Here is a 22,764-nt window from a genome sequence, read left to right as displayed (position 1 = left end):
GCCGCTCATCGATTTGTGGCGAGCATCCGAACTAATTTTCATCGAGATCGAAAAATTCAAGTCGAGATCGAAATTAAATCAAAACAAACGAACTTTTGGAATATATTTTTACAAGTTTTTACGCATTTTTTACGACATTTTAGACGTATTTTTGCATGAAACGACGTCACGATGACCGGATCACAGAACACGCCCGAAGATCCGTGTCAGGATATGCAGGAAATGGTGATTTGCAAGGATAAAAGTCCGAGTCCCAGTCGTGGAGGCGACGTTGAAACCCCGCGAAGTGAAATTCAGAAACGCAAAATGCTGTTGCAGGAATATCGGAGCAGTCCGTCGGCTATGGCACGCATGAAAGCACTCAAGATGATGAAGGAGGTGAGTTTTTAATGGTTTTAAGCTATTTTTTGGAAAATTTTCATGTTTCATGGTATTCGCTTCTTGAACGAGAATGAACATGTTTGTATCAAGATAACTGATAACATGAAATTTTAAGAGAAAAATTCTCCAAAGACACGTTTGTTCAGTTATTTGACGGCGCGTTTCATAAGAATTTGAAGAACGAAACCAGATTTTTATCAAATATTTGTCTGTCTGCGATCTGTTGAGCAACAAATTCTTTAAATCAAGGCCAAATTCCAGTCTACCATCGTTTCGACAGATTGCACAATAGTTTCCATTCATGTCGGACTTTCATCAGATCTGGAGATTTCTTAGATGAGAGTGACCTTTTTTATTAAATTTTTGTTTTGAAAGTATTCAATGACTAAAATTTATCAAAATTTTTGAATTATTTTAAAATAATTTTTTTTTATTTTTTTTTTTAATATTTTTATTCAATTTAATTGTTTTAAAATTCCGTCTCAAAATATTTGTTTCGATTTTACAGACATTCAAAAGGTCATTTAAATTGATATTTTTTTCAATCTATGAAAAAAAATAAAATTCATAAGCCCTGCATAATATTAGGCTTAGGAAAAACTCGGAATTACTTACAATATTTTTTTATGATGATCTGCGGATATTCTCATCGAATATTTCACAATCCTGGAAAATTGCAAAAGATTAATAAAAATATGAAAAAAATTATTTTAGATGAAAAAAATTAGAAAATTCTTAAATTTTTAATATTTTTCCCAAAAACATTTGAAAATTAAAAAAAAAATTTAAAAAAAAATACCTGAATTTTGACCATTTAATTTTTGGAATATTAAATTAATTCTTACGAAAAAGTGAATTAAAAATCGAAATTAGAAATTTTTGTTGAAGTTTTAATTTATAAAAATTAATTTTTTAATTTAATTTTTTTAATTTTTTTTTAATTTTTGAGTAAATTAAAATTTTTTTATCACATCTTTCAAAATTAATTTGATTGATTTTTTTGTATCTTTAATTTTAATAGAGATAATTTTATTTGTGCAAAAAATTGCTCAAGGTTTTAAAAAAATCTGAAAAAAAAATTATTTAAAAAATTTAAAAAAAAATAAAAAAAAAATTAAAAAAAAATTAAAAAAAAAATTAAAAAAAAATTAAAAATTTTGATGGTTTTTGGGCCAAAAGTTTTGAACAATTTCGCTAAAAAAAATAAAAAATACAAGTCATAAATAATTTTCAGCATTAAATTCTGTTTAAATCCTAAACCGCTAGTATTTCCTAAAAAATTAAAATAGATGAATCATGAGACACACATCCGATTTTATTGCACAGGTCATCGCTGAATGTCGACGATCTCGTATTTAATTGATAGATTTGACGCGATTAACGTTATCAAAAAAACGAAATATTCTAGTATTTTACGATCCTTTAATTAAGTGTAAATAATTAGGTACTCACTCTCAAAAAAGTACAAATTTTAATAAAAAATCAGGTGAAAAATCAATTATTTTTTTATTAAAGTTTTTAAGAAATTCGAAATAATTTTAAAAAAAAAAAAAAAAAATTTAAAATAATTAAAAAAAAATTAAAAAAGTGAATTTTTTATTCTTAAATTTTTTTAGCATACAATCGGAAGTAAATTTTTCGGAAGTACCTTTTCATATAAAATTAAGATGAAAATTATTTTTAAAAGAAATTTAATTTTTGTTGGTTTTTGTAGAAAATTTTTAAATTTTAGAATAATTTTTAATGATTTTCACTCAAAATTCAATGATTTTTAAAAAATTTTAAATAATTTTTTTTTTATATAATTCACTACATATACATATCATTCAATATATGAAATATCGTATAAGAATTTTTATAGCACAGGTACATTTCATATAAAAAAAGGAAAATTTGTATATGAAAAGGACATTTTTCCTTTGGATAAAATCATTTCCCCTCCAAAGAAAATTATTTTAGACCTTATACGAGTATTTTTATACCTTTTTTCAAAATTTATACCACTTTCCAGGAATTGCTATTGGTATTGATTTTTTTCATCTACTTCATCTCCAGGTTCTTTAAAAATTTTTTTAAATAGATTTCATTAAAAAAATTATTTTAATCAAAAAAATCGTAAAATTTGATTAAATTTCACGTAAAATTCTCCGAATGACTCAAATTCTCTCTTTTTACAACGACGAAATAAAAAGTTCATGACACTCTAAGTAGGCGCCTAAGTAGAAAAATCCAGATAACGAGATGATTTCCAGAATCTTTCTCTCTAACAAATTTGCGCCATGCAGCGTCACGTTAACACTCTCAACCAATAAATAAAAATAAATAAATAAATTCTCAATAAACAAATGTGAACTTGACCTTGTTCCGAAAAAACTGTTTGTTCGCTCAAAGTGATAGCGAAATTTGTCTGTTTTCAAAATGAATTTTAATTGTAAATTTCATAACGCAGTTTATTTAATGGACCGGATGACGTAAGAAATAAACAACGAAAAATTTGAAATATTTTTTTTTCTTCTGTATTTCACGTGCGGTTCTAGAAACCTCTTAAAAAAACTTAAAAATATTAAAATTCTAACTCTAAAAAAAAATTTAATTCTAAATAATAATTTTTTTTTGTCAATTTTTTTTTCTAATTGACAAGAACGCAACATGTTTCTCCCTCGGCGCAATCCGTTGCAGGTCGCTTCAAGAGTGGATGGCATCTTTCCATGCAAGCGCCATAAAAGTCATCTTCGCATTTTTGGACTTTTTTCGGCAGTTTGACTTTGTAGCAGCACTCCACACCCAAATAGCGGTTCTTCGGACACAAACCCTTGTGGGATGCCAGTTCGCCCGGATAACAATTCGCCTTTTCCACGCAACTGCCTCCGATCATCGCACACAATCTCTCTTTTTCGTAAATTTTGACACCGCCAATGTCTGTGGAAATTTTCATTTTTTACACAAAAATCACGAAAAAAATAATTTTTTTCAAAACTTACTCGTTACGGGAGTCTCAAATTCCCCGATTTCGTTATCGTCAACGCCATACGCGTAAATCTGATAAAGATCACAAATGACGATGAAACAAATGAAAAATACGCTTTTCTGGTGATTCATTGTGTTTTGCAATATTTAATTAAAAATTCCACAAGTTAATTGCTTGAATTCTTGAAAAAAAAATTAAATGGAAAAAAATTTTTGCGTCTTGGCAATTTTAATTTTGAGTTTTATGACCGCGTCTCTCAGTAAACAAGCACTGACTATTTTTCAAATCGGTAATTAGACGTGCTTTATATGCTTTATTTACAAACATCGCGATCCGATCGCATTAATTGAAGCATATGTGCGCGAGAAGAACGCGAAGTTGAGTGAAAACGAAATCATGTGAGAGAGCAAATTGAATATTTAGTGCAAAGGCATCGACACGACCGAATGATGATGAGAGGAAAAAAAAGAAAATTTAAAGGTCGAGCGCATTTTTTGGTGGAAATGGACCTTTGAACGGCATGCGAACTTAAAATGATAGAAAATTCGGGAAAAAATATTTTTTTTTTAATTCTAAATTTTTAAAAAAATTTTTCTAAATTAAAAAAAAATAAATAAATTCAAAATTATTAAATTATTTTTTTAATTTTAAAATAATTTTTTAAATATTTTGTACAAATTTTTTCATTTAATTTAATTTAGAATTTTGGAAAAAAATTAAAATAAGAATTTTATTAAAAATTTTTAAAAATGATTTTTTTTTGCTTTTTTCAAAATTCAAAAATTTATTTTAAATTACAAAAAAAAATTATTTTGTTTTTTTAAAAAAATTTAAAAAGTTATTTTATTATTTTTTGAGTTTGATGATATTTGTGAGAAAATTAAAAAAAAAAATAATTTTAGTCATTTTTATCAAATTTATTTAAAAAATATCATTTTTTTTTGAAAATATCATTTTTAAATAAAAATTTAAGAAAATATTTAGAATTCACAATTTAAAAATTTTATTCTCTTATTTATTTTGTGAAGAATTAAAAAAAATTTTTTTGAAAGCTAAAGTTAATTAATTTTTTCTCATAAAAATAATTAAAATAAAGTGAAGAATTAAAAAAAAAATTTTTTTGAAAGCTAAAGTTAATTAATTTTTTCTCATAAAAATAATTAAAATTTATTTTAATTTAAATTAAATAAAATTTTTCTTTCAAAATTTTTCAGAAAAACAACGAACCAGACCTCTACAGAGACGAATTGGATCTCGTCACCGCCGACGAACGCGCCGCTGCCGAACGTGAAATAACTCTAGAAGAGCTTTTCCAGGGAATTTGTCTCTTTGTCGACGTTCGCACCGCCGAAGACAATCGTTCTGCCGGAATCCAGCAATTTTTAAAGTCGCGCGGCATCAAAGTCACCACAGACTTGTCGGAAGCCACACACATCATCTTCAAAGATGGCTTGAAAAGTACCTTTGCGAAAGGTAAAGAGCTCAATTTGCCATTTGTGTCACTTTTGTGGATCGATGCCTGTCGAAAATTCAAATCTCTCGTCGATTACAAGAATTATCCGGTATTTGGCATCGAAAAATACGAAGATCCAATTTTGTGCAAGAAAATTAAGCGAAAGCGATCGATGCAACCAGCGACAGAATTCGTCTTACGTACTCCAAAACGCCGGCGTCGCCCAAAAACGGTAAAAGTTCACGTGGAAAAGCCCCAAATTGAGATCCAAACACCCGTTCGAGACGGAAACTGTACGATTCGTACACCAAAAACGATCGAAATATCGGTAAGGGCAACGAGTCATGCACGTGTCACGTCGAGTACGACGAAAAATGGCGAGACAATGTACTATAGCAGCGACGAGATGGAAGTTTGTAACGAGAAACACGAAGTTTTCACGTGTCCAACGCCGTTGACGCGCAAAAATGCAAGACGCGAGACCCGGATGACCTTAGAAGCGATGGCTGTTGATACGCCAAAGTCCGTTCCGAAGAAGAATGATGCCGATTATGAACGAATTACGAAAAATTTCATGGAATCGATGGCTTTGGAGACTCCGAGACGATTGGATTTTGATGAAATTGAGAGAAATGAGACTGAAAAACAGCAAAAAACGATAATTAATGCTGAAGAAATCGTTCCTGAGACACCAAAACAGACTTTGACAGTAGAAGATCAATCCATGAGATGCCAAACTCCGCTCCAAAACGAACCAATAATCGAAAAACCGATTTTTACTCCTGAAAAATCGCGATTCACACGAACTCCAGTCCATCCGATGACAGAAAATGCCCCGAAAATCGTCCTCCAAGAGCTAAAAGAGGTTCAAGCGTTCGTCAAAGGTCCCATTAACTCGACACGGTACTCTTCGGCATTGCATGAAGTCCATTTCGATACCGACGACATCTCAGAAATCGTACTTGAGAAGCCTCCTCTTGCTCTGAGACCATCCCAACCAACGCCAGTCATCGCTTTTCCCGATACGCCATCCCAAACGACCTCCACGAAGCAGAAAAAGAAGTCAAAAACTCCCGTGATGGAACAAACGAAGCACATTCCGAAGCCGCGTCGCAAACGAAAACTCTTCAATCCGAATCTCACGCCTCAAGTTGAAGTCCCGAACGACAACGAGCCCGAAATTGTTCCTCCGACACCGAAATTACCGTCGCCGAGTCCCGTAAAACCCTCAAAAAATGTCGATTTAACAGCAGAAAGTGCCACACAACCCCCGGCATCGACGCAAAAATTCACTCAAAGCTCCCAAAAGCCGCGACGTCGTGTCTTTGTTGCCACGGGCTTGGGCGAAGAAGGACGTCGCTTGCTCAAGCAATGCGTCAAAAAGTTAAATTCCAAACGTGAGCCTTGCGAAATCCAAAGTTTCGTCGATTCCCGTGCCACGCACTTGATAATGCAAGAACCGTACGCGAAAACGCAAAAATTGTTGCTTTCCATCATCAACGGGATTTGGGTGTTGAATTTGAATTTCGTCAAAGCCTCGTTGGAATGCAGTCAATGGCTTTGCGAAGAACCGTTTGAGGTCAAAACTTTCCTGCCGGGCATTTGTTTGTCACGCGCCGAGCGAGAAATCTTCGGAGAATCGTATAGCATGAGATTATTTTCGAAACAAAAGTTTTTTGTGGCAAACCAACTGAATGCTGGGCCCGAGGAGATTCGGGAATTCATCAAGTTGTGTGGAGGAATCGTCGTGACCGACACAAAAGACGCAACTTATCAAGTTCGCGATGAATTATGTGAAGAAGAACCGTTTGAAGGGCAAGTTTTGGCAACTTGGGTTACTGACAGCATTGGAGCGGGTCATCGGAAGAACGTGAAAAATTATTTGTTGGCGAAGCAATTTAGTCAGACACTGAGTTCACAACATTTGATAGAATAATTTACTTTTTTTTGTTTTTGATACAAAAATTTATATTTATTTTTTTAAATATTATTGGAAACTAAAAATTAAATTTATTTTTTCTTTTTATTATAAAAATATTGCCCCGTTTAAAAAATTCAAAAAATGAGGTACTCCTTCTAAAACATTTTTTAAAAAATTAAAAGAAAATTTTTAAATTTTGATATGAATTCGAAATCAATTTAATTTTTTTCATTTAAAAAATTTTTAATTATTTTGTTTTTAAATAATTTTATTCGATTTATTTTTTTTTCAAAATTTTTTAAACAATTTTTCATTAAAATTTTTAATTGTTTTTGAGATTACTTTGAGACTTGATAATTTAAAATTTATCTCAGAGTATTTAAAATTTAAAAATTTAGAATTTCATTAAAAAATAATTCTCTTAAAATTAAAAAAAAATAATTTTTTGAAAATATTTTTAGAAAAGAAAATTCATGTAAAAATACAATTTTCATTACAAAAATTTTTAAAAATTGTAAATATTTTAAACAAAGTTTGAAAAATTTAAAATTTAAAAATCGAAAATCAGAGCATTTGAGGCAATTTTTAACTTTTTTTTTATTTTGCCCTTTAGAATTTTCATTAAAAAACTTAATTTTTCGACAAAAAAAATTTAAAAAAATAATTTTTTTAAAAATATTTTTAAATCTACTTAGAATTAATTTTTTTTTAAAAATAAACTTTTTTAAAAAATATTAAAAACTAAAAAAAATTTTTGAGGCAATTTTTTAAAAAAATTTTTGAAAATTTTGGAGAAAAAATTCAAAAAAATTTAAAAATTTTTTTTAAAAAATTTTAAAAATAACTGTCAAAAAAATTTGAAAAATAATTTTTTTGAAAAAAAATTTTATACGATTTTTAATACAAAAATTCTTAAAATTATTTTTTTTTATTTTTTTAATTATTTTTTTATGGTTTTATTTTATTTTTTTTTTTCACTTTTTTTTTAATTTTAATTTAAAAATTCTTAATTTAATTCATTTCTTATAAAAAAAAAAAATTTAAAAATTTTAATTGCGAAAATATTTTTTTTTTTTTTTCCATTAGGCCAAAAAAATTTTTTTGAACTTTTTTTATGCCCCATTTCAAAAGTCGAAAATTGAATATTTTGAAGAAAAATAAAAAAAAAATTAAAAATTTTATCAAAAACCGTTTTTTGGTCTTTTTAAAAATTTTTTCAAAAATTTTTGTAAATTTTTTAAAAAAAATTTTTTTGAGAAAAATTTTATGTGTTGAAAATCGTATTTGAACATGAATTTTTTCGTTAAATTTTTTTTTAAAAAAAATTATTTTCAAAAATTTTTGAATTTTTTTGGGGCGAAATTTTTTTGTTTAAATTTTTAAATTATGAATTTTTGCGAAAAATCTTAAATTTCAATTTTTGAAATGTTAAAATCAACTAAAATTTTTTTTTTTTCAAATTTAAATTTTGTTTGAAACATTTTTTCAAATTTTTTCATTTTTTATTTTGCCCCCCCCCCCCATTTGGAAAAAAAGTTTTTGGGACAAAAAGTTCAAAAAAATTTAGAGCGGCCTTAATTGCATTATTTTTTACTTAATTTTTTTTTCCTTGAAATCTTAAAAGGGCATCAAAAATTAAAAAATCGAGTTTCCTTACTTATTAATATCAAAAAATATGATTTATTTAAACTTTTCTCTTAGTTTTGGGCAGCGGCGCCGATGGGTTCTCCCCTTTATAAAATTCTTTCAATAAATCCATTGCTTCGGTATCGCGAACGCCGCCCACAATTTTCACACTAGATTGTAGTAATTCAAAGACATTAACGACGGTTGTTCCGCCAAATCGGTCATTCTTGCACCCAAACACGATTTCCTTAACACTAAGATTGTGCAATGCCGCCGCACACATGATGCATGGCTCGACAGTGACAACGACGACAATTTCACGAAAGACCTCTTGCGGGTCCAAATTCAATTTCTTACAATAACTTAAGACTAGATCGATGCAGATCATTTCGGCATGACGCGTGGCATTTTTTGTTTCGTTCACTTCGTTACTGCCACGCGCAATTATTTCATTTTTGTAGATGAAGACGCACCCAACGGGCACTTCTTTGCGTTCGAAGGCTTCTTGGGCGTTTTTGAGGGCGTCTTCCATAAATTCCATTTTTAATTCTTATTTTGTGGCTTCAAGTAGGGCAAGACGCCGTTCTCTTCAAACCACAATTTAGCTTTTTCGGGCCAATTTGTGTTATTTAAGCTCCGAGGACTGGGATGCGGGATGCAACGATGATCAAAAACACTGACGCCGAGCAATCCTTGCTTCTGGATGCCTTTGATGCGGTCTTCGGCGTACTTTCCAATCGAAATAATGACTTTAGGTTGAAGAATTTCGACGATTTTGACGAAATATTTGTTGCAAATGTCCTGAAGTTGCTGTTTGGCGACTTTATCTTTGATCTCGGCGGGAGTTATGTTACGCCCAGTTGACGAAAAAAATGCCAAAGGACAATAATTGTAAACAAAAGCGGTACGGAAGAAGTTTTCAGGTGTCTCGCTGATGTCACGAATGACGCCCCACCAACGTTTGCCACTTTGTTCCTCACGGGTGCAGTTCAAGCCTTCGACAGGACGCGATTCCAGCTCGTTTGGAGGCTTTTTAACGCCAGAACTCAATTTAAACCAATCTTTTACTACAGAAACGTTCCCGAAAGGTACCTAAAATTAAAGAAAAATAATTATTTTTAATTTTTTATCACGTTAAAATGCTTTACAGAGGTCTGTGCCATGCCAAAAGGCCCGGGATTCATGCCGACAAACAAGAAAATCGGTCGATTGTTGAGAAATTTCGACATGAATTCACAATGCAAGGCTCTGGCATACTCGAGCGGATTGTAAATAGCCACAATGTCTTTGGGAAAAACGATTCCGGTCAATTCCTGGCTCAATTCCTGCTCGATAAAGTCAATTTGTTGCCATAAAGCCGGCGGAAAGAGCGATGATGTGATGGGAATGGATGATTTTGTGGGTGTTAGTACGGAATCTTGATTGACATCGCGTTTCTCGAACGTTTCGACGGTATTTCGGATCATTTTGATGCGTTTTCTGATGATTTTTTATGGATTTTTCATCGTTTTTACCTGAGAAAGTTGCAGCAAGCCGTGCAATTGCGAATGTAAACAAACCAGCATGGCCCAGTGCGTAGTTTGTACATGCACCCACATGTCAACGAGACGGAAAAACAACAAAGCGAACACGATTTAACAGGATTTTCGCGTAAAACGTGCCCCCAAAATGGCATCTGACGATTACCAGGACTTCCGGGAGATGGAAGAACGTTTATATGCCCAAATTCATCATGATCACCAGCGAAATGCGGAGCCGGAGCGGCATTTTCAGCAACCAGCACCGCGTTTCCCACACAATTCGCAGCACCAAAATCCCTCAAATCGTCCCGAAACGACGCAATTTCACAACCGCGGGCGATATTGGGCGAATAATGAAGAAAGTTACCAGCAGCAAAGCAACCAGAGACGTCCTTCGTTCGAGCGGCGTCGCGATGACAGACGAGATAATCGCCCATCCAGCGGCAATTCGGGTGGCAACAGAAGAGATTTCACTCCGAGAAACCGATTTGACAAACAAGACAACAATTTTAACGCAAATCGAAGAACGCCGCCACGGAATTTTACGATTGGGAGATACCAAACGGTGGCTGGCGGAGCAAAACAATTCGAGAAACGAACGCAGTCGAATAATTTTCCGCTTCGGAAAAAGGGTCCCATTAAGGGAGTGAATCCTTTCAACGTGGCAAACCAGGAAAAAGTCCGTTTGGAGAACAAAATACGCATAATGCAGAAGAAAAAGAAGGCTTTGCAACGAATTCAGTCAAATACGTCGAATTTCAAAGTGCCTGAGCTGCCCTCAACATCACGAGCGCATCAAAATTCCCGCGGAAAGCAACAAAAAATAACACAAAAACCGCCGGCAGTCAATACCAAAGTGATATTTGTCGACTCCTGCAGCGACAGCGAATCCTTAGACGGCTCCCTGATGGAAACGAAGGACATAAAAACCGAAAAAATTGACGACGACACGGATTTGAATGCATCACAAGACGACGATGTCATAATGATTCCGACACCGGCACCAGAAGTTGTCAATTTAGTCGATTCCGACGAAGATTCGCAAGACGTTCCGGCAAAATCGAAGCCAAAAGAGCCGAGTTCGCGTTGTGTGAGTCCCTCGAACAGCAGCATCTTATCCGATGACTTTATCGGGCAAAGTGATCGTTCCCGACTTCAATCGGAATTTCTTTTTGTCCTGCCCGAAGACGAAGATGTACAAACAGCAACAAATCCTGAGACCCCAAATAAATCCACGACTTCGGAGGACTCGAATCACAGTGATGACACAACTTTCCCGATTGGCGCCTCGCAAATGATGCCAAAAACCGTCGGAGATTTGGGAGGATTCATTCATCGAGGAGCTGCCGTCGAAAATTCCTTGGCTGACAAGTCGGCAGATAAGTCGCAGCAATTTGCGAATGCCGATGGTGACACAAGTGACGAAGAAGAGGAACAAGAAACGCCGCCGACGGTAGATGACGAGCCAGAAATCGTTGAAAATGTCGAAGAAACGCCAAATAACGAGGTGATAGAGATTCAAGATGATGAAAATTTGTCGTCGCGGAAACGTACGTTGAGTAATCGATCGTCAGAGTGCGATATAATGCTGAATATTTCGTCAAAACGACGTGAGAAATCGGTTCCGCCGACGGAAGTTGCAACAAATAGCAGTTTTGAGAAGGAAATTCTGACGATTCAAGTGGATGATGAGGATGACATGCCGGTGAAATTGGATCCGGAGATTGGTTGGAATGATGAGATGAAGCGATATTATTACGAAAGTTGGGGCGGAGAGGGATTTCAGCTTAGACGGATACTTAGTGGGATGTGTCGTAAGTAGAAAATTTACTTTTTTTACAAAAAAAAAAAATGACTTTAAGAAATTTGAAATTATTTTTTAATTTTAAAAATTTTATTAAAATATTTTTTTAAATTTAATTAAAGATTAATTTATTAATTTATTTAATTTAATTTAATTTAATATTTTATTTTAATTTTATTATTTTATTTTAATTAATTATTTTATTAAATTTTATTAAAAATACCTAGATGTTTTAAAATTTTTGAATTCAATATTTTTTTACTTTGAAATCGATCTTTAATATTTTTTTTTATTCGAAAAAATAATTTTTACTTTATGTTTCATTTGTTTTTTAATTTTTGCAATTAATTTTTTTTTTTTTTTTAAAATTTTTTTTGAAAAAAAAAAAATAATTTTTTATTTCTTTATTTTTATTTATTTTTTTATTAAATAAACATTTTTAATTCAGATTTATTAAATTTAAAATTAGGTATATTTGTTTTTAATTTAGAATTTTATTAAAAATTATTCTTAGATTTATTTTTAACTTTAAATTTTATAAAAATTTAATTAATTAATTAATAATTAATTTAATTAATAATTAAAATTTTTAATTTTAATTGTTTAAATTTTATTGTATTAAATTTTATTTTTATTTTTAAAAATTTAAACTATTTTTATTTCTAATTTTTTTTTTAAGATTTTTTTTTAAAAATCATTTTTTAAATTTAATTTTTATTTTTTAATATTTCTATATTTTCTATAATTTTTTAAATAAAAGATTTTTTTAATTTTTATAAATTTGAAATAAATTTTTATTTTTTTTTCTTCAAATTAATTTTAATTAATTTTTATTTAAAATATTTATTTGTATTTTTTTCCACAGAAAATTAATTTTTTTTTATTTATATTTTTAAATTAATTTTCTTTTTAATTACCTAATAAATTTCTAATTTTATTTTTCAAATTTATCTTTTAATTTATTTTTTTAATTCAAAAATTAATTTTTTTTAGCTGATCGCAAAAATTGGCGCATCGACATGTCCGATCGTTATCCGCCAGCACCCATAAAGTTACGAAATCGTTGCCGAAATTGCCAAGAATTCAGTCACAAAGTGCAAAATTGTCCCCTGCCAAAGCGGAAAGTCGTTTGTCACATGTGCGGCGAAACGGGACATCGAGAACCGCGTTGCCCAAATTCACTCTGCCTGACATGCGGCACTCCGCAGAACCAATTTATGCGATATTGCCGACGTTGCATCGACAATCGACGAAAACGATGCACTTTGTGTGGCGTACGGGGACACATTTTCGCCCAATGTCCCGACAAATGGCGACGATATCATAACACGGTAAGGTTTTGACCTTGAAATTTTTATGAAAATTCAAAATTAAATGATTTTTTGTTCGTAGATCGAAGATAACGTGCCTTTAGACGAGACCTACGTGGCAAATCCGCAACTTTGGTGCAGCGTGTGTAGCAGTAACAAGCATCAAGCGCACAATTGTCTGCAAGCTGAGACAGAAATGGGTCGTCCGTTGCCGCCAGTTAAGACAGTTTCCTACAATCCGTGGTACAAACTCGACTTAAATGCACCAAAAGTCGTAAATACCACAGATTTCAGCATGATGTCCTTCGCCAAAGACTTTTCCTTCAACTGGAGCTCGACCGTGACGGAAAATGAGCATGGCTTTTACAACAGATTCCGCGAAATGACCGGGCTAATGGGCGAAATAATCACTCAGGATGTCGAAAGTGAGCTGAAACGCGTTCGTCGTTCAAGTCGCCGCTCAGAAAAGTCCGAAGCCGATGAGGAAATCGAGATGAGTCACATCGCAGACTCGACAATTGACCTGAATGACAGTCAAGAAAGCGTTTCCGACGCATCCGGCTTCAATAATTTCAGTTTCACGAAGGAAATGGAAAAAATTTCTGAACCATTCCAGTTGAATTTGGAAAAAAGAGATCCCAGATTGGAGCAATTTGAGTCCAGGGACGAGCAAAAACGCGAAATTAGTGAAATGGCATCGCGAATCGGGGTGACAGAAGAGGAAATTTTGAGTGCAAGAGGCGAAAATCTCCCAAATGAGACGCCAAACATGGAAGAATTGGATTTTATTCCGCTTGAATCGACATCCGAGGCGAAAAATGACAACTCCGAGGGCAATGACGTCATTGAAATGGTCGAAGAAAAAACAGATGCGAAAGTTTTTCTCACCAAAGAGCACAGTAAATACCTTTTAAACGAAGGAGAGTCATTTTTGCACAAAGCTTCGCAGAAATACGACCTCAAATTGCGTGTCGTTTGGGAAAATATCGGAAATATGTTGCAAATGCATGGATTGCCGTCGAATCAAAACATTTTCTACAACGAATTGTTGGACTTTTTGAAGAATGTGACGCTTGAGGAGCACATTAAGAGTCGAAATAACTCCTTTACCATACCAAAAGTGAAGGAAAAGCTCATAAAATTCATCGAGGAACACTTGCAACGCTTGAAAGGCGACAAAAAATCGTTGCCACACTTGAAAGATTTGATCCGCAAGATGAACATCCATCAGAAAAATCAACAATTCAAGTCGGCGGACAAGGTACGACGACAACTGAACGTCTTTTTACTGGGGAAAAATGGATTACGAGACGGAAAAATGCATTTGATTGGCATAATCAAGCAATATCAATCGCTGAAAGACAACAAACCCGGCTGTGAGAGTCCCGAATTCCGAGATTCGTTGAAAAAACACTTTTTGTACATTTTTACGGCTTACGATCACGAAAATTACGAGAAATTATTGGAAGATTATGAGTCATGTGTTCAAACAGGCAAATGGCCGATACCGTTGAAGGCCTTATTTAACTTTACCAACATGATCCGGATGGCAAATGGTGAAAATGTGAATGCGCCACGCGATAACGAGCAGCCATCGACGTCGAAAGAGTCGAAAAATCAAGTTAACGACAGTTTATTATTCTTCGAAGACAACATCGGCGATGGTTTTCAAGTCTTATCGTCCATCGAAGACGTTCAAGATACCCCAAATGTTACTGAAGAACCTTCAAATGACCCTCAAACCCCTTCTCCTGAAGTCGTTGAGTCCCGTGAAACTCCCGAAAGTGACGAAAGTCCAGCAGAAACGCCACAAATCCTCGAAATCCCGGATGAAAGTCCTCCAGAACCGGCTGAAAGTACCTCAGAAACTCCCGATGAACCAATTTTACCGCCAAAAACGCCCGAAAAAGCGAATAAATCGACGCCCTCTGCTACCTCGACGCCACATGTGCCCAAAGAAACTCCCTCAAAGACGGTTGTAAAGCAAAAATACTCGGAAGCCAGTCGCAAAATCATCTCCGAAGCCATGAATTTATTCAATTTAATGAATAATCAAAAGGCAATCTCAAAATTACGCTTAGTGGAGCAAAAAGCAAATCAGAATCAGATAACGGAAGAAGATTATCAGTCGTTGTTGCACATCCAGAAGATCGTGCAAAGCAAGATGAGCACCGAAAAGTCATGATTTAAGAAATTTTAAGCAGTTTTGTACATAACTTTAACTTAAAATCGCGTAATAAATGCAATTTATTACTTTTTTTTCGAAGATTTTTGTGTGTTAGCTGCGTAAAAGGGCGAAACAAAATCCACATCCAGCTCCGATAAGTTCACATTTTCCCTTTAAAGGCACTTGAGTGGGCGTTTCGACGTTTTCTGTGCCATTTACGCCGCAATTTCCGTGTTCATTCCATCCCCAAGTGAAGATTTTTCCAGATTCAGTTAAGGAAATTGTGTGTTCCGACCCACAAATTACTTTTTTAAGCTTTTCTGAGAACCCGAGAGGGGCAATTTCACAATTTTCCAATGATTTTCGACCTAATTGGTGGTAATTATTGCGCCCAAAAGTGTATAAAACTCCATTTTTGTCTAAAATTGCTGCGTGAGTCCATCCCGAAGAGATTTCTTGAACAGGATTCGGGCAGATTTGGATCTCCTGATTGCTCATGGATGCATGTTTGTTCTCTCCAATTAAGAAAAATTTATGATTTTCGGTGTAAATTAAGGTAAAATGCTGTCCACTTGAGATTTGAGAGATTTTTGCTTCAAAAAATTGCATTTCCAGGTAAGAAATTTCATTAAAATTGAATTTTCTTGTAGAAATTTGATGATTTTTCATTTCTTCAGCCACTTTTACGCACTTTGACTTGCCAAAAAGCCATAATTTTCCGGATTTCGTTAAAACTGCGGTGTGTCTGAGACCGAAACTCACATCAGAAACCTCTTCTGGGAAATTCACCTTCAAAAGTTGATCCGCCATCTTCGGATTTTTCACTCCAAATTGCTCGTGTTGATTATTTCCCATCATAAAAACGTCATTTGAGCTCGAAATTAAGCAGGAAACGTCCCAACCGCATCTCACAAGACGAATTCCATCCGTTATTTTAGTGAAATTCTTCACAACTTCTATTTTTGGTACTCCACATTGTCCTTTGTTGTTCCAGCCAACAGTAAAAACCCTTCCGTCGTTTGTTAAAATGATCGTATGACCTCCGCCGCCACAAATTTGAGCAATTTTATCAGTTTCAGCAAAGTCAACTTTTATTGGAGTCTCAAATTGCTCGGATTCGATCCCGGTTCCTGACTGAAAGTGTGAATTGGCGCCCTGTGGAAGACAGAAATTGATGATTTTCGGTTTTTTGGAAGAAAAAAGGTTACTTACCCAGAAATAGAGGTCCATGATGCTGAAAAATGAGGTAAAATTAGTTAAAATATCATTAAAATTAGGTTTAAAAATTTATGAAAAATGTAAACAATTGAAATTCAATTCGAATGAAATGTCAAAAACGTCAAAAAATTGCCCGGCAAATTAATTTCACAACAAAGGCTCCGAATATTTTTCTGTTTTTTTCCATTTTCTGAAGGTTTTTCGCTGGTAAGTCATTTTTAATGCATTTTTCAGTACAAAATTTAATAAAAAATTATAAAATTCACAGAAAATTCGCCCAAAAAATCAATGACTCACCATTTTCTGCAAGTAAATTTTGAAGATTCAAGTGCCATTATCCGTTCCAGCGACTGGGAAAGCGAATCTCCATCGATACAAGTCCTATTTTCCAACAATTCGCAACTTTTTGAAGGAAACGTATCAAAATCCAACTGGAACGACTTTGCTTCTTGCTTCCTGGAAGATCCTGAAACGTTTTTTGAGCAAAATAAACTTGCCTTGACCTGTTCGGAAGCTGCTAAAAATTACAAATATTCACTACGGAAGGATTCGGACACAAAAATTACTTTAATTTGGTCAAAAATCCTCGAAGGAACTGCTTTTGCCAAGTGTGGCGAAGTCGAATTGAGCATTTCAAGCAGTTCTGTCTTTGATTTCGTCTCAAATTGCGTCAAAACAGTCGGTGAACTGACAAAAGAACTTGAAGTTAATAGAAAAAAGTCGGAAAAAGTCACTGAGGAAGTTTCCCGCTTAGAAAAGGAATACGAAGCAATCGTTCAAGCCAAAGTCGCTTCCGAAGAGAGACACTTTGCGAGTTTTCGTGCCCTTTTGAACTCCAAAAAACGCAGAATTCGCGATTTAGAAGCCAAAGAAGACTAGAAAAATGCCGCGCGGAAGAGCTCGTCGCCCTCTCACGAGTGACAATGACGATGACGACAGCGAACAAGAAATTTCTCAGAGCCAATCTCGCGGCAGAAAGTCACAAAAGCTCTCACAAACGCCCAAAGAGGCCATTAGCTCGGCGCAAATGAACAATTTTGTCACAAAAACCGTCAAAATGTTACTTCCGTATGCCGCATCGAAGCTTGCCGTGAAACGCGCCGACTTGACAAAAGAAGCAATGAACGGGGAACAGCGCGTAGCTGCTCAAGTCATATCGTTGGCACGAGATAAATTGAATCAGATTTACGATTTGGACGTTGTTGAGTTAAAAGAACCGAAAATCAAGCAATTTATTGTTGTCAGCATGAAACCAGCGGCAATTTTCGATGAATACATGGAAGATGAGAAGCCGGAAATTGTTCTTTTGTATCTGATTCTGGAATATATTTACATGCAAAATGGAGAGATATCGGATTCTGTGTTATATGAGTATTTGAGACGCTTTGAAATTCATTTGGACGAAGAACATGAGTATTTCGGGGACGTGAAGCATTTGATAAATGACGTTTTCCCGAAACGGCATTATCTGACATTCGTTAAGCATATCTCGGAAGGCGCTCATACCGAAAAGTAAGCAAAAAATTTAATTTTTTGAACCATTTTTGAAAGAATTACCATTAAATAGAAGCAAAATTGACAAAATTTAATTTTTTTCTCATAAAAAATTTATTTTTAGAGGGTTTTTTGAACATTTTTTGGAAAAATATTAGAAAAATTTAAGATTTTTTAATATGAATTATTTTTTTTATGATTTTTGAACAATTTTAAGAGAAAATTTATAAAAATTTATGAAATTTTCCGTAAAATTAAATTTGAGAAGATTTTTTGAACATTTTTTTGAAAATAATTAAAAAAGTTTAATAATTTTTTAAAAATTTTTAATCAAAAAACTATTTTTTTATGATTTTTAAACAATTTTCAGAAAAAAGAATTAAAAATTTTAGAGATTTTCTAAATTTTATACGTAAAATTAAATTTTAGAAAATTTTTTTGAAAAATAATTAGAAAAATTTTAAAAATTTTCCAATTTTTTTTTATGTAAAAAATTTTTAAAATGATTTTTGAACAATTTTAAGAGAAAAATTTTGAAAATTTCAGTAAATAATGTTTCGTTTCAAGTTAAAATTATTTTTTTTTTGCAAATTTGAAAAATTATTTGAAAAATTTAAGAATTTTTAAAAAAATTTTAATCAAAAATTAACTTTTTGCCTCATTTCAAAAGCCGAAAATCCAAATTTTGAAAAATTGAAAATTTTATCAAAAATTTTCATTTTCCTTTTTTTTCAAGAAATGTAAAATTAATTTCTTGACGATTTTTAAGCATATTTTAGAGAAAACTTTGAAAAGTTAAAAAATTTCTCAAATTTTTTCAAAATTAAATTATTTTTTTTTCATCACTTGAGGGTAAATTTTTATTCCCAAAAAAAAAAAATGGTCAAACTTAAAAAAAATTTGTTCGAAAAATAATTATTTGAATGTTTTTGAACATTTTTTTAGAGAAAAAATTTAAAAATTTTCAGATTTTTTCAAAATTTTTTCATTTAAAATTTTTTTTTTTAAATTTTTATGAAATATTTGAAAAATTTCCGCGTCTTTGGGACTTCAAAGTCAATTTTTACAATAAAATAATTATTTTTCCTCATTTCAGGACGACAATCAAATGGGGCGAACGCGCCGAACACGAAATCCTCAAGCGCGAAATGTTAGATGCCGTCGCCGAATCACTTGGCTGCGAGTCAACGACATTCCTGCAGCAATACGAGGACGCCTACGGTGCCGATCCGAACACTTTGCAAGAAGAAATCGAAAACTTACAAATGTCCAGTCAACCGGGGCCTTCGTCAAAGCCTCGGGGACGTCGCAGTCGAGCTGCACGCGCTGAAGCAATGGATGTTGATGACTCTGACTAACTTTTTTCCGTACAAAAATCCAAAAATTTAACTCTAAACTTGATTAAAAATACAATTTATTTAATTAGAAATTAAAAATTTGACGTCCTAAGTAGACGACTGTCGATATCCTTTGGTATTTAGGATCTTTTTGCCGCACATCGCACAAATTCCCTTCTTGTAAGCGCACGCCTGACAGTAATAAGCTCCCTTTTGATGCGTTTTCGACCGACAAATTCGACAAGGTCTCAGCTCTCCGATCGGATTGAAGCGCTCCTTGGAACTTGTGAGTGCCTTGTTCTCGTTAATCTTCCTGCCGCCCTCTGTGGTATTGCGGGCGCCCGATTTCCACGGGTCTGGCGTCACTATTTTCGCTAATTTTGCCTCACATTTATCGCAAACCATCTTTTCTGTTGATTTTTTTTTTGTTGACAAAACAAAATTAGGCACCAGTGAGCATTTGAAAGCGCAAACTTTTTCGTGATTGGTGGATAAAAAATGAAATTTTAACGAAAAGCGAAGAAAACAAACTCGATTTCCCAAAAAAAAGTTTCCGTGTTTGTGTTTTTCGTGTGGATTTCGACGCGTTTTTGCGGGATTATGAGCAAATATAGTGACATCGAGCGACAGGGACTCGTGGAATTCTTCAATTACAATGAGACGAACCAAAAAATCCTGATATCCATCGCAAAAACGATCTCTAAAATGAAAGATATGACAGCCGAAGGTACTTTTTCACGAATTTTCAGATGCAATTTTTAATTTTTTGTCTTTTTCAGATGCCTTGGAAGTGGTTTTGGTGCATTCGAGTGGCGTTCTCAGCATCCTGAACCGAAAAGCGATCACGCGAGAAGTGCTTTTCAAGTATTTGCACGGTCATCGTGTCAGTGTCTACGAGAATTTCACCAAATTGTTGCTAATCGAACGGATGATCGAGTATTGGCAGACACGAAATGCCGCCGAAATCGCTCCCCAACCCTCGACAACCACTGTGATGACCTCAAATGCAACGACAAACCATTCCGCAACGATGGCCGAACACTTTCCCATCAATCTCATGTCACGTCAATTCTGTTCCTGGTTCTTTGAGAACTTTAATGCCGATGCGCTGAAGCTCAATGACTTGTGGGTCGATTGTTTTCTCAGTGTTCGCATTGTGGCGGCAGGGCAAGAGGTGAACGACACCGAAACGAACGGGCATGAGGCATGTTTGCAGATGCTGTCGCACCTAAAACGTCAACTCAGTATTCTCTTCAATCCGAATTTGTGTCATGAGGGTGTGCAAGGGCGCATCGATCCACATGGGCTGGTCGTGCTAATGTGTTGCGGCACCGTTCACAGTCAAACGGCGTGCGTCGGGCTCTTTGAATCCGCTTTCGGACTCATGCGAGACCCCTACAATGAGAATAACTGGCGAATTCGACACTTGAAACTGCAAATTAAGAGCAGCACGACAGACGCGACGCCGAAATTGAGAGACTGCGACACGCTACAACAAATTCTCGCATTGCCCGAAACGAGTGACGTTGTTTAACGTGAGCGGGCTGTTGAAAAAATTGAGGCCTTTACTTAAAAACAAAAACTAATTATTAACTTATGACTGTAAAAATATTTGTTTTGTTGTACCAAAAAATTCCTTAAATATAGAAAATGCTTCTGTTTATCATAAAAAAACAAATTTTATTCATTGGAAAGTTTTTATTCGGGAACGTCGCCGCCAGGAACGAGCTGAAATTCAAAAAATTTACATTAAAAAATATTTTTTTACAAGAAAAATTGAATTTTTCACCATCGTTATGTTATTTCCGTTCAACAGAATCTGATCCAATTTGGTGATTCGTCGTCCTTCGGGAGTATTTTCGTATTCCGTCACGTCCTCCAGTAACATGTTCACGAAATCATCAAAGCCCAAGAGAGTTCCGACCATTTCTTTGTCGTTTTTCATGATGATGTGAATTCGGGAACCGATGCATTTGTCCACGAGCTCTGCAAAACGCCGGGAAAACGTTTAGAATTGAAGTTTAAAGAGATTTTTAAGAAATTATTCGACTTACCAAGTGGTAAAAGTGTTGATTGTGCCGTTGGAGGAGCTGATGCCATTTTAATAGTTGTTATTTGTGGTTTTAAGGAGGTTTTTAGCAGTTTTTAAACTTGCTTGAAGACTTGCGTTTTTGTTTACTAAATTTTATATCAATTTTTGTACAGTTTTGTACTCCTCATGAAACAAATTTAAAAGCAGGGTGCGGAAGTTGTCGAAATGAGTGAAATGGAAAAGCAAAAGTAATTTTTTTTAACAACTTTTAATTTTTTTTTCGTTAAGAGGGTAAGTTAAATATTTAATTTTATTCAACTCTTCATTAATTTAAAGGTGTTTCTAAGATAAATTGATTATTTTTACACTAAACTTATTTTATTTAACATCTTTTGTATATTACAGGTCTTTAAATTTTAAGATTTCATAAAGTTTTATCATTTGAAATATTTTAGGTATCCAGCGGTTTTAAAAAATTAACATTAAAATAGAATGAATTCAATTTCTAACTCTTCAAAATCTCAATTCCGTCGAAGAAGAACTTTTTACTCCAAAAAACAGGCTTCAAAGTATAAAAGAAAGGTACTATTCGTCGATGTAAAGGTTGATAGAATAGGTAATGCTTTTTATAAAGAAGGATATGTCTGCCACATACAAACGAGTTACCATCTTGGAGGATGAACCAAAGGCCTTGTATCATACAATATTAGAACAAATACATCAGTCACTAAACTTATCAAATTAATTTGAAGACAATATTGCAGACATCAACTACGATGGTAACCAAGGGATGAAAAAGTTGATCGATAATGCTTCAAGAACCATATTTGGAAATTAAAATTTTCAAAAGAATATATAAAAGCAAACGCAATATGCCATTAAAAACCATTGAATTCAGTGCGAGGTTAGTAAAGGAATAAGAAAATCACTGAATCAACTAGATTTAAATTAATTTTTAAACAAAATATGATATGCATGTGATGTCGAGTGACAAGTAGTATGTTTATTACTTATGTTTCCCGACTAAGTCCTAACTCAGAAATTGTTTTTTTCAGAACGTAAAATATTTGGACTTAGTAACTTTTGTGTTCTTACGGGATTAAGCTTACTTAATTAATATTTTTTTGGACATGTTTTTGTTAATTTTTAATGACACTTCATCCTTTATTTTTTCCAAAAGAATAATGTTCTATACAACATTATGAACAATTTTTTAAATCTCACAGAATATAAATTTAAAAATTGAAGTTTTAAATCTAATAATTTCAATATTTTTTTTTGCGAACCCTGTTCACATATTTTTCTTTAAAAAACTGCAATAATTCGTTATTTTTTAAAACTTCAATATTTGTTCAAGATATGTTTCTTACCCCGTAATTACCTACTCATACATCCACAAAAATGCACCGTCGTAAAAATTCCGTACTCGACATTCATTCATAAATATTTTTTTCCACATATTACACACATAAAAAAATATAAACTCGACTCACATCATTACGCGTCATCGCCATCATCATCATCATCATCATC

General features: G+C 33.4%; 10 protein-coding genes across 10 annotated transcripts; 4 read left to right on the top strand and 6 right to left on the bottom strand.

Moving 5' to 3' along the window:
- The first annotated feature begins 98 nt into the window (after positions 1–98).
- Positions 99–6,794, top strand: LOC134831464 (microcephalin-like). The gene is made up of 2 exons (XM_063845194.1): positions 99–378; positions 4,564–6,794. Exons 1-2 carry the CDS (start codon positions 172–174, stop codon positions 6,736–6,738), a joined length of 2,382 nt encoding a protein of 793 aa, XP_063701264.1. The 5' UTR covers positions 99–171; the 3' UTR covers positions 6,739–6,794.
- On the bottom strand, positions 2,862–3,630 carry LOC134831467 (uncharacterized). Its single transcript, XM_063845199.1, has 2 exons — positions 3,363–3,630; positions 2,862–3,300 (listed from the first exon to the last, which is right to left on the bottom strand). Exons 1-2 carry the CDS (start codon positions 3,478–3,480, stop codon positions 3,011–3,013), a joined length of 408 nt encoding a protein of 135 aa, XP_063701269.1. The 5' UTR covers positions 3,481–3,630; the 3' UTR covers positions 2,862–3,010.
- A 1,562-nt stretch (positions 6,795–8,356) lies between the features above and the next one.
- On the bottom strand, positions 8,357–8,890 carry LOC134832814 (tRNA-specific adenosine deaminase 2). The gene has a single exon (XM_063846984.1). The coding sequence runs from the start codon at positions 8,888–8,890 to the stop codon at positions 8,408–8,410; it is 483 nt and encodes a 160-aa protein (XP_063703054.1). The 3' UTR covers positions 8,357–8,407.
- Positions 8,891–8,892: 2 nt separating this feature from the next.
- LOC134832813 (single-strand selective monofunctional uracil DNA glycosylase) lies at positions 8,893–9,916 on the bottom strand. Its single transcript, XM_063846983.1, has 2 exons — positions 9,498–9,916; positions 8,893–9,441 (listed from the first exon to the last, which is right to left on the bottom strand). The coding sequence occupies exons 1-2, from the start codon at positions 9,813–9,815 to the stop codon at positions 8,893–8,895; spliced, it is 867 nt and encodes a 288-aa protein (XP_063703053.1). The 5' UTR covers positions 9,816–9,916.
- Positions 9,888–15,244, top strand: LOC134832810 (uncharacterized). Its single transcript, XM_063846981.1, has 3 exons — positions 9,888–11,683; positions 12,667–13,004; positions 13,066–15,244. Exons 1-3 carry the CDS (start codon positions 10,018–10,020, stop codon positions 15,166–15,168), a joined length of 4,107 nt encoding a protein of 1,368 aa, XP_063703051.1. The 5' UTR covers positions 9,888–10,017; the 3' UTR covers positions 15,169–15,244.
- LOC134832811 (secretion-regulating guanine nucleotide exchange factor) lies at positions 15,031–16,465 on the bottom strand. The gene is made up of 2 exons (XM_063846982.1): positions 16,363–16,465; positions 15,031–16,305 (listed from the first exon to the last, which is right to left on the bottom strand). Exons 1-2 carry the CDS (start codon positions 16,378–16,380, stop codon positions 15,262–15,264), a joined length of 1,062 nt encoding a protein of 353 aa, XP_063703052.1. The 5' UTR covers positions 16,381–16,465; the 3' UTR covers positions 15,031–15,261.
- Positions 16,466–16,491: 26 nt separating this feature from the next.
- On the top strand, positions 16,492–19,617 carry LOC134829389 (melanoma-associated antigen B16). Its single transcript, XM_063842440.1, has 3 exons — positions 16,492–16,575; positions 16,637–17,880; positions 18,959–19,617. The coding sequence occupies exons 2-3, from the start codon at positions 17,252–17,254 to the stop codon at positions 19,218–19,220; spliced, it is 891 nt and encodes a 296-aa protein (XP_063698510.1). The 5' UTR covers positions 16,492–16,575; positions 16,637–17,251; the 3' UTR covers positions 19,221–19,617.
- LOC134828884 (cysteine-rich PDZ-binding protein) lies at positions 19,308–19,604 on the bottom strand. Its single transcript, XM_063841875.1, has one exon. It carries the CDS (start codon positions 19,602–19,604, stop codon positions 19,308–19,310), a length of 297 nt encoding a protein of 98 aa, XP_063697945.1.
- A 51-nt stretch (positions 19,618–19,668) lies between the features above and the next one.
- On the top strand, positions 19,669–20,864 carry LOC134829390 (uncharacterized protein C3orf38 homolog). Its single transcript, XM_063842442.1, has 2 exons — positions 19,669–19,926; positions 19,979–20,864. Exons 1-2 carry the CDS (start codon positions 19,800–19,802, stop codon positions 20,731–20,733), a joined length of 882 nt encoding a protein of 293 aa, XP_063698512.1. The 5' UTR covers positions 19,669–19,799; the 3' UTR covers positions 20,734–20,864.
- Positions 20,803–21,392, bottom strand: LOC134829391 (U6 snRNA-associated Sm-like protein LSm5). Its single transcript, XM_063842443.1, has 3 exons — positions 21,254–21,392; positions 20,989–21,185; positions 20,803–20,927 (listed from the first exon to the last, which is right to left on the bottom strand). The coding sequence occupies exons 1-3, from the start codon at positions 21,297–21,299 to the stop codon at positions 20,898–20,900; spliced, it is 273 nt and encodes a 90-aa protein (XP_063698513.1). The 5' UTR covers positions 21,300–21,392; the 3' UTR covers positions 20,803–20,897.
- Between the last annotated feature and the right edge of the window lie 1,372 nt (positions 21,393–22,764).

Source organism: Culicoides brevitarsis, chromosome 2 (assembly GCF_036172545.1).
Source record: "Culicoides brevitarsis isolate CSIRO-B50_1 chromosome 2, AGI_CSIRO_Cbre_v1, whole genome shotgun sequence".
Classification (NCBI taxonomy): domain Eukaryota; kingdom Metazoa; phylum Arthropoda; class Insecta; order Diptera; family Ceratopogonidae; genus Culicoides; species Culicoides brevitarsis.
This window is presented reverse-complemented; position numbering and strand designations above follow the sequence as displayed.

Coding starts and splice junctions, on each gene's coding strand:
- LOC134831464 (XM_063845194.1), top strand. CDS start 172: ATGACCGGATCACAGAACACGCCCGAAGATCCGTGTCAGGATATGCAG. Junction 379..4,563: donor CACTCAAGATGATGAAGGAG/GTGAGTTTTTAA, acceptor AAAATTTTTCAG/AAAAACAACGAACCAGACCT.
- LOC134829389 (XM_063842440.1), top strand. CDS start 17,252: ATGCCGCGCGGAAGAGCTCGTCGCCCTCTCACGAGTGACAATGACGAT. Junction 17,881..18,958: donor GAAGGCGCTCATACCGAAAA/GTAAGCAAAAAA, acceptor TCCTCATTTCAG/GACGACAATCAAATGGGGCG.
- LOC134832813 (XM_063846983.1), bottom strand. CDS start 9,815: ATGATCCGAAATACCGTCGAAACGTTCGAGAAACGCGATGTCAATCAA. Junction 9,442..9,497: donor TTGGCATGGCACAGACCTCT/GTAAAGCATTTT, acceptor CTTTAATTTTAG/GTACCTTTCGGGAACGTTTC.
- LOC134832810 (XM_063846981.1), top strand. CDS start 10,018: ATGGCATCTGACGATTACCAGGACTTCCGGGAGATGGAAGAACGTTTA. Junction 11,684..12,666: donor GATACTTAGTGGGATGTGTC/GTAAGTAGAAAA, acceptor AATTTTTTTTAG/CTGATCGCAAAAATTGGCGC. Junction 13,005..13,065: donor GGCGACGATATCATAACACG/GTAAGGTTTTGA, acceptor TTTTGTTCGTAG/ATCGAAGATAACGTGCCTTT.
- LOC134828884 (XM_063841875.1), bottom strand. CDS start 19,604: ATGGTTTGCGATAAATGTGAGGCAAAATTAGCGAAAATAGTGACGCCA.
- LOC134829391 (XM_063842443.1), bottom strand. CDS start 21,299: ATGGCATCAGCTCCTCCAACGGCACAATCAACACTTTTACCACTTG. Junction 21,186..21,253: donor ATCAACACTTTTACCACTTG/GTAAGTCGAATA, acceptor GGCGTTTTGCAG/AGCTCGTGGACAAATGCATC. Junction 20,928..20,988: donor ACGGAAATAACATAACGATG/GTGAAAAATTCA, acceptor TTTGAATTTCAG/CTCGTTCCTGGCGGCGACGT.
- LOC134832814 (XM_063846984.1), bottom strand. CDS start 8,890: ATGGAATTTATGGAAGACGCCCTCAAAAACGCCCAAGAAGCCTTCGAA.
- LOC134831467 (XM_063845199.1), bottom strand. CDS start 3,480: ATGAATCACCAGAAAAGCGTATTTTTCATTTGTTTCATCGTCATTTGT. Junction 3,301..3,362: donor ATTTGAGACTCCCGTAACGA/GTAAGTTTTGAA, acceptor AAATTTCCACAG/ACATTGGCGGTGTCAAAATT.
- LOC134829390 (XM_063842442.1), top strand. CDS start 19,800: ATGAGCAAATATAGTGACATCGAGCGACAGGGACTCGTGGAATTCTTC. Junction 19,927..19,978: donor GAAAGATATGACAGCCGAAG/GTACTTTTTCAC, acceptor TGTCTTTTTCAG/ATGCCTTGGAAGTGGTTTTG.